At 43.9% G+C, this 17,788-nt stretch overlaps 1 protein-coding gene across 1 annotated transcript; it reads left to right on the plus strand.

Annotated features, from left to right (window-relative positions):
- Nucleotides 1-6,600: 6,600 nt before the first annotated feature.
- LOC115157128 (insulin-like growth factor-binding protein 3) lies at nucleotides 6,601-17,469 on the plus strand. Its single transcript, XM_029705106.1, has 4 exons — nucleotides 6,601-7,058; nucleotides 10,215-10,480; nucleotides 14,407-14,526; nucleotides 17,263-17,469. Exons 1-4 carry the CDS (start codon nucleotides 6,689-6,691, stop codon nucleotides 17,386-17,388), a joined length of 882 nt encoding a protein of 293 aa, XP_029560966.1. The 5' UTR covers nucleotides 6,601-6,688; the 3' UTR covers nucleotides 17,389-17,469.
- The last annotated feature ends 319 nt before the right edge of the window (nucleotides 17,470-17,788 follow it).

Here is a 17,788-nt window from a genome sequence, read left to right on the forward strand (position 1 = left end):
TGCTTGATAGTCGACAGATCCTTCCAAAAAAAAAACTGACCGGGGAAAGGGGAGGAAAATCAACACTCTTTCTTCAGCATATGAAACAAATATTTGGCATTCCACTGCGTGGTGCTCTGCTGTAGACTCAGACCTGACTGTAAACTGTTGGCGGGAGGCCACGTCTTGACAGTATACATTTTTTTAACGCAAAGCAATAGTTCAACTTTCTCTTTTCTGTTTGTTATTCTTTTGGAGACATTTTGGAAATTTCGCCTACTGGTGACATTCTTATCTGTTACCAACTAAAATATCGGGCCTAAATGATATAGAGATGTAGGCCTAATTATGCAGGAATCTATCTCCCGCATCTATGCCAGAAACGTGTCCTTATTTTAAGGTATAGGTTACTTTGTAGGTCAAGGGCGAAATTGTGGGGTAGATATGTGGGGGGCGGAACAGTAGAGGGTGGTCCGTGGGTCTTCACCCGTTTTTGGGGGGACATTTTAAAACGTATTTCCTGCAATACCACACAGTTTGACTTGACTTAGTATGCCTCTCTTGAGGGATAGTGTATTAGGGGGTAACAAGTCCACACTAAGAACAATGTCTAATTGCTGACACAAAAAAGCAACGTTACCCCGGTAGAAGATTATGGGATAGGGTTTCACACATTTGTGTTAAAATCCATTTAATCCGTTTTATTTAGAAATTCTTTAGTAAATAATACTTAAAAGCTAAGTCTAGGTGTCTTATTTTAATTATTTAAATACAATATGGGGGAGATTTGAATAATGCAAGATTTTAAATCCCAACAGTATTTAAAATGACATTCAAGTGTAAAAGGTTTTCATTAGTTGTTTTTAATTCATTAAAAAAATGTATTCATTGGAATATAATATTGTAATTGAATATAGCTAATAACTTGACTAATTAATTCAGGGTAACATTGATGTGGCAACTTTCTTATGCTCTGCTATTGCGCGAGTCTAATTTGTACATAGGTCACAAATAAAGTTATCCCCAGTAAAATTGGAGCACAACTCATGAGCCCACCTCCTGCACTGCTCACACCTAATTCAGTCCCCAACTGTGACTGAAAACAGGGGAAGAGATGCGAATTGAAAAGCTTGCTCTTAAAAACGTAGCTAGCTATCTATATCTATTCTGAAAGTATTCAGACCCCTTGACTTTTTCCACATTTTGTTATGTTACAGCAGTATTCTAAAATGTATTAAATCATTTTTTCCCCCTCATCAATCTACACACAATACCCCATAATGACAAAACAAAAACAGGGTTCAAGACATTTTTGCAACTTTATACCAAATAAAAAACTGAAATAAAACATTTACATAAATATTCAGACCCCCCCCCCCGCTCTGGAGCAGGTTTTCATCAAGGATCTCTCTCTACTTTGCTCCGTTCATCTTTCACTCGATCCTGACTAGTCTCCCAGTCCCTGCCGCTGAAAAACATCCCTGCCACCACCATGCTTCACCGTAGGGATGGTACCAGGTTTCCTCCAGATGTAACGCTTGGCATTGAGGCCAAAGAGTTCAATCTTAGTTTCAGCAGACCAGAGAATCTTGTTTCTCATGGTCTGAGAATCCTTTACATGCCTTTTGGCAATCTCCAAGTCGGCTGTTACGTTATTACCTCAATTACCTCGACTAACCGGTGCCCTCGCACATTGACTCTGTACCGGTACCCCCTGTACCGGCACCCCCTGCCTCATTATTGTTATTTTACTGCTGATCTTTAATTATTGGTTACTTTTATTTCTTAAAACTGCAAGTGCTTGTAAGTAAGCATTTCCCTGTAAGGTCTACACCTGTTGTCTTTCGGCGTGTAACAGTATTGCTTCTGTCCCTCTCCTCGTTCCTACCTGGGCTCGAACCAGCGACCTACCTATCTCTCCACAAAAGCCGCGGCCCTTGCAGAGCAAAGGAAACAACTACTCCAAGGTCTCAGAGCAAGTGACGTCACCGACTGAAACGCTATTAGCGCGCACCCCACTAACTAGCTAGCCATTTCACACCAGTTAGAGGCGCATGTGACAAATAAACTTTGATTTGATTTGATTTATGTGCCTTTTACCGAGGAGTGGCTTCCGTCTGGCCACTCTACCATAAAGGCTTGATTGGTGGAGTGCTGCAGAGATAGTTGCCCTGGAATGTTCTCCCATCTCCACAGAGGAACTCTGGAGCTCTGTCAGAGTGACCATTGGGTTCTTGGTCACCTCCCTGACCAAGGCCCTTCTCCCTCGATTGCTCAGTTTGGCCAGGCGGCCAGCTCTAGGAAGAGTCTTGGTGGTTCTTCCATTGAAGACTTATGGAGCACACTGTGTTCTTGGGGACCTTCAATGCTGCAGAAATTGTTTGGTACCCTTCCCCGGATCTGTGCCTCAACACGATCCTGTCTTGGAGGTCTACGGGCAGTTCCTTCGACCTCATGGCTTGTTTCGTGCTCTGACATGCATTGTCAACTGTTGAACATTATATAGACAGGTGTGTGCCTTTCCAAATCATGTCCAATCAATTGAATTTAGCACAGGTGGACTCCAATAAAGTTATAGTAACATCTCAGGGATGATCAATGGAAACAGGATGCACCTGAGCTCAATTTTGAGTCTCATAGCAAAGGGTCTGAATACTTATGTAAATAAGGTATTTCTTTTTTTTATTTTTACCTAAAATGACATACTCAAATCTAACTGCCTGTAGCTCAGGACCTGAAGCAAGGATATGCATATTATTGATACCATTTGAAAGGAAAGACTTTGAAGTTTGTGGAAATGTGAAATTAATGTAGGAGAATATAACACATTAGAGAATGCAAGAGAATGGCCAAAATTTAATATTCCAGGTTAGGCACAATTTAGATTTTGGCCACTAGATGGCAGCAGTGTATGTGCAAAGTTTTAGACTGATTCAATGAACCATTGCATTTCTGTTCAAAATGATTTATCAAGCCCAAATGTGCCTAATTGGTATATTAATACATTTGCAAAAATGTCTAAAATCCTGTTTTTGCTTTGTGATTATGGGTTATTGTGTAAAGAATGCTAAGGGGGGGAAAATTATTTAATCCATTTTAGAATGAGGCTGTAATGTAGCAAAATGTGAAAAATGTCAAGTGGTCTGAATACTTTCCGAATGATATGACATCAAATTTATGTCAGGTAGTAAGGTTGCTAGCTAGCACTCCTAGCATGTTATGCTAAATATCTAGCTGGCTAACATTTACTGCAAGGTGAAGTTGCTAGCTAGCAAGTTAGCATAAACTAGCGCTAACTGGGCAAGTCATTGTCTAAATAACTGGTAGAAACACATTCATAACCATAAAGGGGTAACTAGCCCCCAGGGGCCAGTTACCCTCTAGTAAGGGGGGGGGGGTAAGTTGCCCCCAACAAACTCATCCAACATATTACTACTTTACTAAAAAACCATCAACATTTTTCTCTCTTAACAAATGGATTATGTATCTTAAGGCTTTCCTTCTTGTATATTTAAAAAAAATTATAGATCCAACGTCATTGGAATATATTTACAACTTTTTCAAAATTTCCCAAAAATTTGATCAAATTGTTTTGTTGAAATATATCCAAAAGTTGTGATGACACAGAGGACATTTTTGTTGTTGAGCAAGAGCAGTGGGAGCCAGGGAAAGTGTTGAGAAAATAATTTGGTGACATCTTGTGGTCTTAATGTGAATTACACTGGAGGGCCAGTTACCCCAGGGGGCTAGTTACCCCCTAGTACCCTATATGGAGGGGTGTTTTAAAAACACAAAGTGGAAGGATAAGTCACCATCATCAATTAAAGTATTTCAAGGGACATATTAGGAAGACACACAAGATAAAGACTGAGTACTATTATAATGATGCACATGAATATTTACATAGGATATCATCTACTAAGTTGATCATACATTAACTATCAGGTTTTGTAATTTTCATAGTTTACAGGTGGAAGACTTGGGGGGGGCTGAGCTAAAGATACCTTCCAGTATATTTAGAGTCCTGATATTCAGTCTAATAAACAGCTACCATTAAGACAATAGTTAAAAGGTGACTTTTAGATATTGGTCACTGGCACTTGGACAACTCAGGGTTCAGTGTGGTCTGAGTTAAACTAAGAACTGGCTGAATGCCTGTTGGAGGGAGAGAGAGAGAGAGAGAGAGAGAGAGAGAGAGAGAGAGAGAGAGAGAGAGAGAGAGAGAGAGAGAGAGAGAGAGAGAGAGAGACCATTAGAACAGTAAATTGCTCCAGGAGTAATATTTAACTTACTGGTACTGAAGCTTGAGGGTTGATGTAATTGGTTCCGGGCTGGGCTCTAAAGTTGGCTGTCAACACATCTAACTGCTGGGCAAGTGCTGGCTTTGCTCAGACTGAGCAGGGCACTGAAATCAGGGGCGATTCTATGATTTATTTTCTTCTAGTTTGCAAAACCAGAGAAAGAAGTGAAGAAAGATTGAGGGGCATTGGGTAGTGAAAAGTGTCTGTAAACAAAAACAATGTGCCAAGTCCTGGCTTTGTGAATATTTCAGCCATGAATAGTATTTGTACCATGTGGCATTAAAAGCCCTCTTCCTGTGACCTGGTCCTTGCTGTGTTCTGGGGAACATCTTCATCTTAGGCTGTACTGGACACATCTCTCTGGATTGTGAAGTATCGAAAAGTATAAATACAATATGAAGATTAGTCCCTCTTATTTGAATATCAAAGTTATACATGGTGAAATGGTTTGAAACAAACCCACCGACTGTAGGTGCTATGACAAACTACAATGTAGGCCTACTGACTTGCTCGAGCTATGTCACACATCCTCAGAACCTCAGAATCATGTCCTGAAAGGCAAGGTTGAAGAAAAACATTCAGGGTTGGGATGGTCCATCCAGCTGTTGTTCGGCCGACACATTCTCGAGTCCAGACTAGGTATGTGACTACACAATGTTCCATAGGCCTACTACTATGTGGTGTGGATAGTATGAGAGGTTTAGTAGACTATGTGGGACAATAGATCAAATGGGCATGGTAAAAACATAAATTACTTTGATGTATTAGTTTAATAAATAATAATGGAGTATAGCTGTATCGTTGGTCACATGCAGTATTCACAAATAATCTATGTATTTCTAACCTAATCTTCTCAATAATGCTTGGAGTAATGTCAGGAGAAATTCAGTTCCTTGACCTGACACCTATTTGAATGCTTGCGATTTTGATATGGAATGGGGCCACAACCTGCACACACAGACTCATGCACGCACGCACGCACGTACGCACGCACGCACGCCCACACGTACGCACGCACGCATGCCCACACACACACAGACACACTTACACAAACACACATACACACACAAAGTCATTTTTCCTTTAAAAAGTCAACCAAAGAAAGCTGACTCATTATCAAGTCAAGTAATCCTGTAGCAAACAATGGAATTTGCCATCTATGGGCCTGGTTTGGCCTAAGCACTCAATCAGGAGTAAGGAGATTGTGAAGGGATCTTTCTCCACATTGATTGATGGAACCTAGTGCTGTGAAAACCAGTGCAAATGCACACGCACACACACACACACACACACACACACACACACACACACACACACACACACACACTGTACATGCGCCTGCATGTGTGCACACACACACACACACACACACACACACACACACACACACACACACACACACACTGTACATGCGCCTGCATGTGTGCACACACACATTTCTGTGTAGTGTCCTACCTTTCCCTTTCCCCTAAGCCTCACACTGATGTTGATTTGGCCACTTTTTAATTTCTCTTTCAGGCACGTGTTCTGTCAATTTCATGGACATAAGGTTTTCTATCCTGTTAAAACTGGTACTCTGTCAAGTTCACAGAAAATACCCTGACTGAAATCAAGAGCCCTCAGAATAACGTCAAAGGTCTCTTTTTTTATGTTCATCCAATATAAGTCAGTAGAGAAGTCATACAACTAAAATGAAGCTAGTTAATGTGCTGGCATACCTAAAGAGAAAATCCACAACCATCCGTTTCAGAATTAGCCTTTCAATGATTTAGAAATAAATCAAGTTCGATTCGTTTATTTGATTACTTTATTTGCACACCAAAACATATGTTTTATTTATTAAGCTACTTTTTTCATTGAAACTTCTAAGCAAGTTGTTTCAGAAAATATCAGCGAGGAAGTTAAGCGGCAGGCAATTAGAAGTACAAACAATAACAATGCGCCTGTTTCGGCAAACAGCGGACGGAGATGGGGTTGGAGAAATAGAATCACTCTCAAATTCATAGACAGATCTATGGATCCAAGGACTGACCATTCATGATATCAACATTATAGTTTTAACCATGTTTTGAGTCTATATAGTGCTTGTTAACATTTACTTTGTTTACACACATTGGAATAAAAAAGCTTACATACTGATGGGGTTGAACTAAGCTCATGAGGCATTTAAAAGTGATATTATTGGGTACATATTAATGTATGTACAAACATGTATGTAGCAACTGCTGATTCCCCCTTTAAAGCAATCCCACACACAGGCAACTCATTTGAGGGGGTGTGACATTGCAGTGGATGGCTCTATATATTGAGATGTTTTGTCTAAAGTGGCTTCATGTGAATTAGGTACGCATCAACTGCAGAGTTAAATTTAGGACAATACGCACCACGACCTACCCGAAATCATTACAATGGAGACCTGTTATCGTACACTTTGGATGACAGTTGTTCTGGCATTGATTACGCGGAGATCAGCCGCGGTAGGGCCGGTTATCCGGTGTGAACCTTGTGATGCTGGAGCCCGGCTCCTGTGCAAGCCGTTGCCCAAGGACTGCACCGAGAGAGTTCGCGAAACTGGCTGCGGGTGCTGCATGACTTGCGCGCTGACATTTGGACAGCCGTGCGGGGTGTACACGGGGAGATGTGGCTCCGGGATGACATGCCAGCAGCAGCCCGGCGAGACGAAACCTCTCCAAGCTCTGCTGGAGGGACGAGGACAGTGTGCGATTGCGACCATTAAAAGATCCACCGCTGCTTTACCTGCCGTCAATGAGATACAAGGTAAAGGCCAAGATGATGACGCAGTTTGGAAAGGTTTTTACGCATGGTTTGCCAACTGAATATTATATTGTTATAATAATGTCGCCTGTAAAAATATAGATAACTTTGCTTGTCATCAAACATCTGCATGCAAGGTAGCCTAAAGTATAATTTATCACCTTGAGCTATCCGGTTAGATGAAGCCAGCCTGTGCGTAATATATCCAATATTGACACAATTGGATGGACACAATTATACTGTCTGTTTTTATTATGGTGAATTCCACAGCAAGAATGTTGTCTTTTGCAATTTTAATTATTGATAGAATGGTTTTAACTCATGATCTGGTTGATATCGATGTTTGACCCTGTAATTTTGCTGTATTCCTCACTATGATTCTTTCATCAATTTTCTAACTGGGACTGTGTGATACAACTGGGACTGTGTGATAAACTGGGACTGTGTGATACAACTGGGACTGTGTGATAAACTGGGACTGTGTGATACAACTGGGACTGTGTGATACAACTGGGACTGTGTGATACAACTGGGACTGTGTGATAAACTGGGACTGTGTGATACAACTGGGACTGTGTGATAAACTGGGACTGTGTGATAAACTGGGACTGTGTGATACAACTGGGACTGTGTGATAAACTGGGACTGTGTGATACAACTGGGACTGTGTGATAAACTGGGACTGTGTGATAAACTGGGACTGTGTGATACAACTGGGACTGTGTGATAAACTAGGACTGTGTGATACAACGGACTGTGTGATACAACTGGGACTGTGTGATAAACTGGGACTGTGTGATAAACTGGGACTGTGTGATACAACTGGGACTGTGTGATACAACTGGGACTGTGTGATAAACTGGGACTGTGTGATACAACTGGGACTGTGTGATAAACTGGGACTGTGTGATACAACTGGGACTGTGTGATAAACTGGGACTGTGTGATACAACTGGGACTGTGTGATAAACTGGGACTGTGTGATACAACTGGGACTGTGTGATAAACTGGGACTGTGTGATACAACTGGGACTGTGTGATAAACTGGTACTGTGTGATACAACTGGGACTGTGTGATACAACTGGGACTGTGTGATACAACTGGGACTGTGTGATAAACTGGGACTGTGTGATAAACTGGACGTGTGATACAACTGGGACTGTGTGATAAACTGGGACTGTGTGATACAACTGGGACTGTGTGATAAACTGGGACTGTGTGATACAACTGGGACTGTGTGATAAACTGGGACTGTGTGATACAACTGGGACTGTGTGATAAACTGGGACTGTGTGATAAACTGGGACTGTGTGATACAACTGGGACTGTGTGATAAACTGGGACTGTGTGATACAACTGGGACTGTGTGATAAACTGGGACTGTGTGATAAACTGGGACTGTGTGATACAACTGGGACTGTGTGATAAACTGGGACTGTGTGATACAACGGGGACTGTGTGATAAACTGGGACTGTGTGATACAACTGGGACTGTGTGATAAACTGGGACTGTGTGATAAACTGGGACTGTGTGATAAACTGGGACTGTGTGATACAACTGGGACTGTGTGATACAACTGGGACTGTGTGATACAACTGGGACTGTGTGATAAACTGGGACTGTGTGATAAACTGGGACTGTGTGATACAACTGGGACTGTGTGATAAACTGGGACTGTGTGATACAACTGGGACTGTGTGATAAACTGGGACTGTGTGATACAACTGGGACTGTGTGATAAACTGGGACTGTGTGATACAACTGGGACTGTGTGATAAACTGGGACTGTGTGATACAACTGGGACTGTGTGATACAACTGGGACTGTGTGATAAACTGGGACTGTGTGATACAACTGGGACTGTGTGATAAACTGGGACTGTGTGATACAACTGGGACTGTGTGATAAACTGGGACTGTGTGATACAACTGGGGACTGTGTGATACAACTGGGACTGTGTGATAAACTGGGACTGTGTGATACAACTGGGACTGTGTGATACAACTGGGACTGTGTGATAAACTGGGACTGTGTGATACAACTGGGACTGTGTGATACAACTGGGACTGTGTGATAAACTGGGACTGTGTGATACAACTGGGACTGTGTGATAAACTGGGACTGTGTGATTAAACTGGGACTGTGTGATAAACTGGGACTGTGTGATACAACTGGGACTGTGTGATACAACTGGGACTGTGTGATACAACTGGGACTGTGTGATAAACTGGGACTGTGTGATACAACTGGGACTGTGTGATAAACTGGGACTGTGTGATACAACTGGGACTGTGTGATAAACTGGGACTGTGTGATACAACTGGGACTGTGTGATACAACTGGGACTGTGTGATACAACTGGGACTGTGTGATAAACTGGGACTGTGTGATACAACTGGGACTGTGTGATAAACTGGGACTGTGTGATACAACTGGGACTGTGTGATAAACTGGGACTGTGTGATAAACTGGGACTGTGTGATACAACTGGGACTGTGTGATAAACTGGGACTGTGTGATACAACTGGGACTGTGTGATACAACTGGGACTGTGTGATACAACTGGGACTGTGTGATACAACTGGGACTGTGTGATAAACTGGGACTGTGTGATAAACTGGTACTGTGATACAACTGGGACTGTGTGATAAACTGGGACTGTGTGATACAACTGGTGTTCTGTGATACAACTGGGACTGTGTGATAAACTGGGACTGTGTGATAAACTGGGACTGTGTGATACAACTGGGACTGTGTGATACAACTGGTGTTCTGTGATACAAGGGTTTCATGAAGATTATTGATTGAATGAGTCTGGAATTATTTGACAGATGTCAATATTTATTTCAAACTACACTGTGGTTTCCAATTGTAAATCAAAACTAATTTACATGTTGTAATTTTGTAATGTCATCTGATCTCTCTACCCTCCTCTCTTCATCAGTAATTAATGTGCAACTATTATTAGCTTGGATGAACTTCGAGTGAAAAAACCCCACCCGAACCAGCACAGATAGACCATTCACATGATTTACATGATCCAAACATATACCCATTAGTATTATTATACTAAATATTATACTTATAATGTATAATACTTAAAATAATTATGTAATTTTGGGAATTAAAATAATTGCCCCAAAATAATTTTTGGCAGAGAATGTGGATGGTACTCAGGAGGAGGAGCAAAACACCACCGCCCCAGTGATCCAAGCCCCCCAAGCCCTTTTCAGCACCAGCAGACCTCCTGTAGGCCCCCCCAGACTCCCCCACCACCCGTCTCTCCTCCACCCTGTCAAGGCAGTGGTCATCCACAGGGAGCAGCTGAAGAGGGCCCGGAGCTACAAAATGGAGGAACTCCCTGGAGCTCACAGCACAGACCAACAGAACTTCTCCCTGGAATCCAAGCAGGAGCCAGAGTATGTGAGTACCAAGTCCACTGTTTTCCTTTCTCTAGGAACAGACTTTCAGAAAATGTTCTCCTCTTCCTCCTTCTTCGCTCTGTGTTTTTGTGTTTTTCTCCTCCCTTCTCCTCCTCTCTCCCTCTTTCCTCCCCGTTTTCTCTGTGTTTTGGTGTTTTTCTCCGTCCGTCTGCGGGTGATGAAATGTTCTGGGTATGGGTTCTGACGGCTGGCGGTGGCGTGTTGGCGGGAGATTGGCATGGCGGTGATTGGGTACATTAGCTCTGCCTCTGTGGGTAACCTGTTGTTTTGCAGCAAGGCGTCCGCATGCCTCCTGGGGGAACGGAGGGGAGCGGTGGCGGTCTGGAGGGGAGCGCCGAGTCTCAGAGCAAGTTGATGATGGATTGGCCCTTTGCGTGTGCCTGTTTGGACTCGCCCTCCTCCCTCCTCTTTTAGTTTTTTTATCCTGTCTTTGGCCCGGTGGCAGAGAAACGAGTGCAGCACAAGAAAATAACTCTGCCTTGATTTGCTTTGATCAGAGAGTGGAGCTGGACTTGAGGATAAGGCCTGTCGGCTCCTTTCTAAGACCTCTTTGAATGGACCTTATCCCCTGGCCCTGGCCCTTTGTGTAAAGTGTTAGCTAGTTTCTAAACAGCTTTCAGCAAAGTGTAAGCCCTCACAAGGTGAATTAATTTCCTATTAGTTGCCTCTCTTTCTTCTTATCCCTAGTACCAACATTGTTTGGGTACTACTGAAGGGTAGTGCGGTAGTGCGTTAGGCTACAGATGGAGCTTGGTGTAGCCTAATGCTAATGATAGCATCCCTGTCTGCAGTGCAGATAGTCTGGGTAGCCATTTGATTAGATGTTCAGGAGACTTATGACTTGGGGGTAGAAGCTGTTTAGAAGCCTCTTGGACCTGGACTTGGCGCTCCTGTACCGCTTGCCGTGCGGTAGCAGAGAGAACAGTCTATGACTAGGGTGGCTGGCGTCTTTGACAATTTTTAGGGCCTTCCTCTGACACCGCCTGGTATAGAGGTCCTGGATGGCAGGAAGCTTGGCCCAGTGATGTACTGGGCCATTCGCACTACCCTCTGTAGTGCCTTGCGGTCGGAGGCCAAGTAGTTGCCATACCAGGCAGTGATGCAACCAGTCAGGATGCTCTCGATGGTGCAGCTGTAGAACCTTTTGAGGATCTGAGGACCCATGCCAAATCTTTTCAGACTCCTGGGGAGGAATATGTTTTGTCGTGCCCTCTTCACGACTGTCTTGGTGTGCTTGGACCATGTTAGTTTGTTGGTGATGTGGACACCAAGGATCTTGAAGCTCTCAACCTGCTCCACTGCAGCCCCGTCGATGAGAATGGGGGCGTGCTCGGCCCTCTTTTTCCTGTAGTCCACAATCATCTCCTTTGTCTTAATCACGTTGAGGGAGAGGTTGTCCTGGCACCACACGGCCAGGTCTCTGACCTCCTCCCTATAGGCTGTCTCATCATTGTCGGTGATCAGGGCTACCACTGTTGTGTCATCGGCAAACTTAAGAATGGCGTTGTGGTCATGCCTGGTTGTGCAGTCATAAGTGAACAGGGAGTACAGGAGGGGACTGAGCATGCACCCCAGAGGGGCCACTGTGTTGAGGATCAGCGTGGCGGATGTGTTGTTACTGTACTTACCCTTACCACCTGGGGGCGGCCAGTCTGGAAGTCCAGGATTCAGTTGCAGAGGGAGGTGTTTAGTCCCAGGGTCCTTAGCATATTGATGAGCTTTGAGGGTGCTATGGTGTTGAACGCTGAGCTGTAGTCAATGAATAGCATTCTCACATATATGTTCCTTTTGTCCAGGCGGGAATGGGCAGTGTGGAGTGCAATGGATATTTCATCATCTGTTGGGGCGGTATGCAAATTGGAGTGGGTCTAGGGTTTCTGGGATAATGGTGTTGATATGAGTCATGACCAGCCTTTCAAAGCACTTCATGGCTACAGACGTGAGTGTTACAGGTTGGTAGTCATTTAGGCAGGTTTACCTTAGTGTTCTTGGGCACAGGCACTATGGTGGTCTGCTTAAAACATGTTGGTATTACAGACTCGGACAGGGAGAGGATGAAAAAGTCAGTGAAGACACTTGCCAGTTGGTCAGCGCATGCTTGCAGTACACACCCTGGTAATCCAGCTGGTCCTGCGGCCTTGTGAATGTTGAACTGTTTAAAGGTCTTACTCACATCGGCTGTGGAGAGCGGGATCACACAGTCTTCCAGAACAGCTGGTGCACTCATGCATGTTTCAGTGCATGAAAGCACCAGCATAGAAGTAGTTTAGCTCGTCTGGTAGGCTTCTGTCACTGGACAGCTCTCGGCTGTGCTTCCCTTTGTAGTCTGTAATGGTTTGCAAGCCCTGCCACATCTGACGAGCGTCAGAGCCGGTGTAGTACGATTCGTTCTTAGTCCTGTATTGACGCTTTGCCTGTTTAATGGTTCGTCGGAGGGCATAGCGGGATTTCTTATAAGCTTCCGTGTTAGAGTCCCGCTCCTTGAAAGCGGCAGCTCTTGCCTTTAGCTCAGTGCGGATGTTGCCTGTAATCCATGGCTTCTGGTTGGGGTATGTACATACGGTCACTGTGGGGACGACGTCATCGATGCACTTATTGATGAAGCCAATGACTAATGTGGTGTACTCCTCAATGCCATCGGAGGAATCCCGGAACATATTCCAGTCCGTGCTAGCAAAACAGTCCTGTAGCTTAGCATCTGCTTCATCTGACCACTTTTTTATTGATCTAGTCACTGGTGCTTCCTGCTTTAATTTTTACTTTTAAGCAGGAATCAGGCGGATAGAATTATGGTCAGATTTGCCAAATGGAGGGCGAGGGAGAGCTTTGTATGCGTCTCTGTGTGTGGAGTAAAGGTGGTCAAGAGTTTTTTTCTCTCTGGTTGCACATTTACCATGCTGATAGAAATTTGGATTTATGTTTCCCTGCATTAAAGTCCCCGGGTACTAGGAGCGCCGTCTCTGGGTGTGCATTTTCTTGTTTGCTTATGGTGGAATACAGCTCATTCAATGCTGTCTTAGTGCCAGCCTCAATCTGTGGTGGTATGTAAACAGCTACAAAAAATACAGATGGAAACTGTCTAAGTAGATAGTGTGGTCTACAGCTTATCATGAAATACTCTACCTCAGGCGAGCAATAGCTCGAGACTTAGATATCGTGCACCAGCTGTTATTTACAAACATACATAATCTGCCGCCCCTTGTCTTACCAGACGGCGCTGTTCTATCCTGCCGGTACAGCGTATAACCAGCTATCAACCAGTATGTTGATAGTGTCATCGTTCAACCATGACTCTGTGAAGAATAAGATATTACAGTTTTGAATGTCCCGTTGGTAGTTTAATCTTCCGCGTAGGTCATCGATTTTATTCTCCATAGATTGCACGTTTGCTAGGAAGTGGGGGTTTATTCGATCACCTACAAATTCTCAGAAGGCAGACCGCCCTCTGGCCCCTTTTTCTTCACGCAAATCACGGGGATCTGGGCCTGTTCCCGAGAAAGCAGTATATCGTTCGCGTCGGCCTCGTCAGACTCGTTAAAGGAAAAAAAGGATTCTGCCAGTCCATGGTGAGTAATCTCAGTCCTGATGTCCAGAAGTTACTTTCGGTCATAAGAGATGGTAGCGGCAACATTATGTACAAAGTAAGTTAAAAAATAAGTTACAAACAACGCAAATAAATGAACAAAATAACACAATCGGTTGGGGACACGTAAAACGTCAGCCTTCTTCTCCGGCGCCATTGTTCCTAGAGATTGAATTACACTGTACCAAGTAAGCACACTTTTGTGGCTTCTGTTAGTTTCACTGTTCGAATAGGATAAATACATTATTTGATCTGTAGGTAATAGACAGAGTGCTTTGGATTGGAAGAGGTAATATGGGTCATTATAGTCTGTGTGTGTTTAGGGTCCCTGTCTTAGAGAGATGGAGAGTGTCCTTAAAGGACTGAAGATCACAGACATCCTCAACCCCAGAGGCTTCCACATCCCAAACTGTGACAATAAGGGCTTCTACAAAAAAAAACAGGTAAGGAAATCCTACAAACACACCGTAGGGATAAAGATGCCATTTTATGAGTCAGTCCCCCACGCTCCTTGGCATTACCCGAATGTGTCAAAGCCATGCTTCCACCAAGGAACACGAGCCCAGATACCAGACCCACCTATTTGAACAGTGTTATAAAGGCCAGGAAAGTCACCCCCATTGAACATAATCTTCCCACTTACCCTTTCTTCATCAATGAAGATTGTAATGTCAGTGGCTCATCATGCGTACTAGATTCATATCTGGAGCAGATCCATTCCTCCAGATCTGCTTCACTAGTTCTTAGAGCCTCATCACTTCTCAGCCACACCATTTGGGGTTGGCTCTGGAGACATGGAACCACAGACCCCAGCAAGCACCCAGCGCGGCTCAAACAGCGGCCATTTAACGTGAACCCTCCCAGGGAGACAGACGTCAAGGTGGCCGCCGGCACCCGCTGCTCGCTCCCCATAATTGCCAGACTTTTGAAAAAGCAGTGCCGAAAATAGAATCTTCAGCCATTTCAAACATTTGCGTGGTCCTGGTCCACCCACAATAGGTTTATAATAAATGAGTGTCCCTGACGCGTTCATATGGAGGCACTTAGTCCACCAGCGCCATCACGGCACCCACCAAAAACAAAGCAACATTTCTATTACATGCCACAGCACTGAGTCTCCTGCCTAATGGACGTGCCTCTGTTTGACCTGCAATCATCTCATAACCAGCTATACCAAAACGCCAGGCTCATTGTCTTTGTTTATATAAAATGTACGTTTGTGTCTCCTCAGGGATGGCAGGCAGGGAGGGAATGGCAGACATTTAATGTCTGGGAGTTTACTTCTGCGGTTCCCATGAGTCTCAGACCCAACATGTCTTATTAACTATAAACGTATACATAGTTTGGAGGAGGAAGTAAAGCATGTGGAGTTAGATGGTGGAAATGGTAAAGCGATTATGCATGAGAGGTGCATTTAAAAGAGCTTTTAATGCAGCTTTTAAATGCATTTTTCCAGGTTTTGTCTTCTTTTTATTACTTTTATTAGATTCCCAAGCTACTATTTAGTGGAGTTATTCTTTGACTCCAATGTTTCAACTTTTTAATTACTTTTTCCTGAAAATGTGACTTAACCTCTCAGCATGTGTACTTTAATAAAGTTATGCTACTTGATTGGTCATATAGATGAAATTATAATAAAACATAATTTGTTCGGAGAAGGGAAATAACATGATAATGGGTGCCAATATTAGAGAGTTAAGTTACAGTAGACAAGATAGTCATATTTTGACTGGACAGTCCATTACATAAACTCTACGGTACCACATCGCTCTTACAGGGTTGAGCCTATGCTATGGTCTCTGGGGTCAGATACCTAGACACATGTAATATCAAGCAGAGAAAGGACTGACTTCCATTCTGATGAACTCTTTTAGAGAGCGACGCCATTTGTTCGCCTTCCTTTGCCCTTCAAATTAATGCCTGCATGTTTTACTAGAGAGGACTCTGACCTTTAGTCAAATTGGCAGTAAAATAACAGCCCTTGGGTTCCTCCGGAGACTCTGTAAGTCATTTGTAGTACCCATAATTTGGAGCTTTGGGGTATAATCAGCAACAGATGATTTGTACTGGCCACCAGCTCACTGAAAATAGATATTGGGTCTCAGTTGTTCACAAACGGGCCTAAGCAAATATTTGACCAGGTTTCTGTTTATCTTAAAGCTCTCTATATGTGTGTGGAACTGGAGGTAGACCGTAAAAGCAGCTGAAAATACCACCAGCATGCATCCCATGGCCAAGTCTCCTCAGGTCCTCAGCACAAAATGGACATTAATGTCCTTAACCATTTCATGTCCCACTTCCTCAAGTCATTTTAGATGGCCATTGTGCTAGATGACTATTGGTAATTATGTACTGTATAAGCCTAAATCTTTTTATTGTACTTTCTCTCCATGTAAGTCTCTCTCTCCCTCTCTCTCTGTAACTTTCTCTCTGTAACTCCATCCCTCTCTCACTGTAACTCTCTCCCTCTCTCGACATAACCCTCTCTCTGTAACTCTCCCTCTCTCTCTCTGTAACTTTCTTGCTGTAACTCTCTCTCTCCCTCTCTCTCTGTAACTCTCTTTCTCTCTCTCTCTTTAACTCTCTTGTTGTAACTCTGTAACTCTCTCGCTGTAACTTTCTCTCTAACTCTCTTGCTGTAACTATCTCCTTCTCTCTCTAACTCTCTCTGTGTAACTCTTTCTCGCTCTCTCCCTCTCTCTCTGCAACTCTCTCTCTGTAGCTTTCTCTCTGTAACGCTCTCTCTCTCTCTGCAACTTTCTCTCTGCAACTCTCTCTCTCTCTCTGTAACTCTCTCGCTGTAACTATCTCCCTCTCTCTCTTTAACTATCTTGCTGTAACTATCTCCTTCTCTCTCTAACTCTCTCTGTGTAACTCTTTCTCGCTCTCTCCCTCTCTCTCTGTAACTCTCTCGCTGTAACTATCTCCCTCTCTCTCTTTAACTATCTTGCTGTAACTCTCTCCCTTTGTAACTTTCTCTCTGTAACTCTCTCACTGTAACTCTCTTGTTGTAAATCTCTCTCTCTGTAACTCTCTCTCTGTAACTCTCTCGCTGTTACTCTCTCCCTCTCTCTGTAACTCTCTCTCTGTAACTCTTTCTTGCTCTCTCGCTCTCTCCCTCGGTCTCTGTAACTCTCCGTTTCTCTCTCCCCCTTTCTCTCTCTCCCTCACACACACAGTGCCGTCCATCCAAGGGCAGAAAGCGAGGGTTTTGCTGGTGTGTCGACAAGTATGGGCAGCCATTGCCAAGTTTCAACGGGAAGGAGAGAGGAGACACCCAGTGCTACAACTCTGAGAGCCAATAAGACCTGAGCGGCAAGAAGGAACCAGAGAGAGAGAGAGAGAGGCGGAGAGAAAGAAAAGGGAGCCATGAACACACAGAAAAACTATGAAGATATTGGGATCCAAAAGGGTCCAAAATGGCTGGGCCTGGACGTGTTGGCTGGCATTGATGATACTTTGGCCAACAGGACCGTATGGAAGGCAGGGCTGGAGGAGTGGCTTGAGAAGAGGACTCATCCAATCACACTCCTTGTGTCCAACACACATCCTCCAATGCTATGTGCTGCTCCTATGCACTGTAAGCAGTGTGTGGATGGATTCTCCATAGACAGAGGGCAGTACTTCTAATAAGGACAAATTAGATAATTAATTCCATTGCAGAGGGCTAGCCTTGATGATTACAGACTTGATGACAGAGACTCA

This window comes from Salmo trutta, chromosome 21 (genome assembly GCF_901001165.1).
Source record: "Salmo trutta chromosome 21, fSalTru1.1, whole genome shotgun sequence".
NCBI classification, from domain to species: Eukaryota; Metazoa; Chordata; class Actinopteri; order Salmoniformes; family Salmonidae; genus Salmo; species Salmo trutta.

Excerpts from the sequence above, each read along its gene's own strand:
- LOC115157128 (XM_029705106.1), top strand. The coding sequence starts at position 6,689 with ATGGAGACCTGTTATCGTACACTTTGGATGACAGTTGTTCTGGCATTG. Across the intron at positions 7,059-10,214 it reads TGCCGTCAATGAGATACAAG|AGAATGTGGATGGTACTCAG; the intron begins GTAAAGGCCAAG and ends AATTTTTGGCAG. Across the intron at positions 10,481-14,406 it reads CCAAGCAGGAGCCAGAGTAT|GGTCCCTGTCTTAGAGAGAT; the intron begins GTGAGTACCAAG and ends GTGTGTGTTTAG.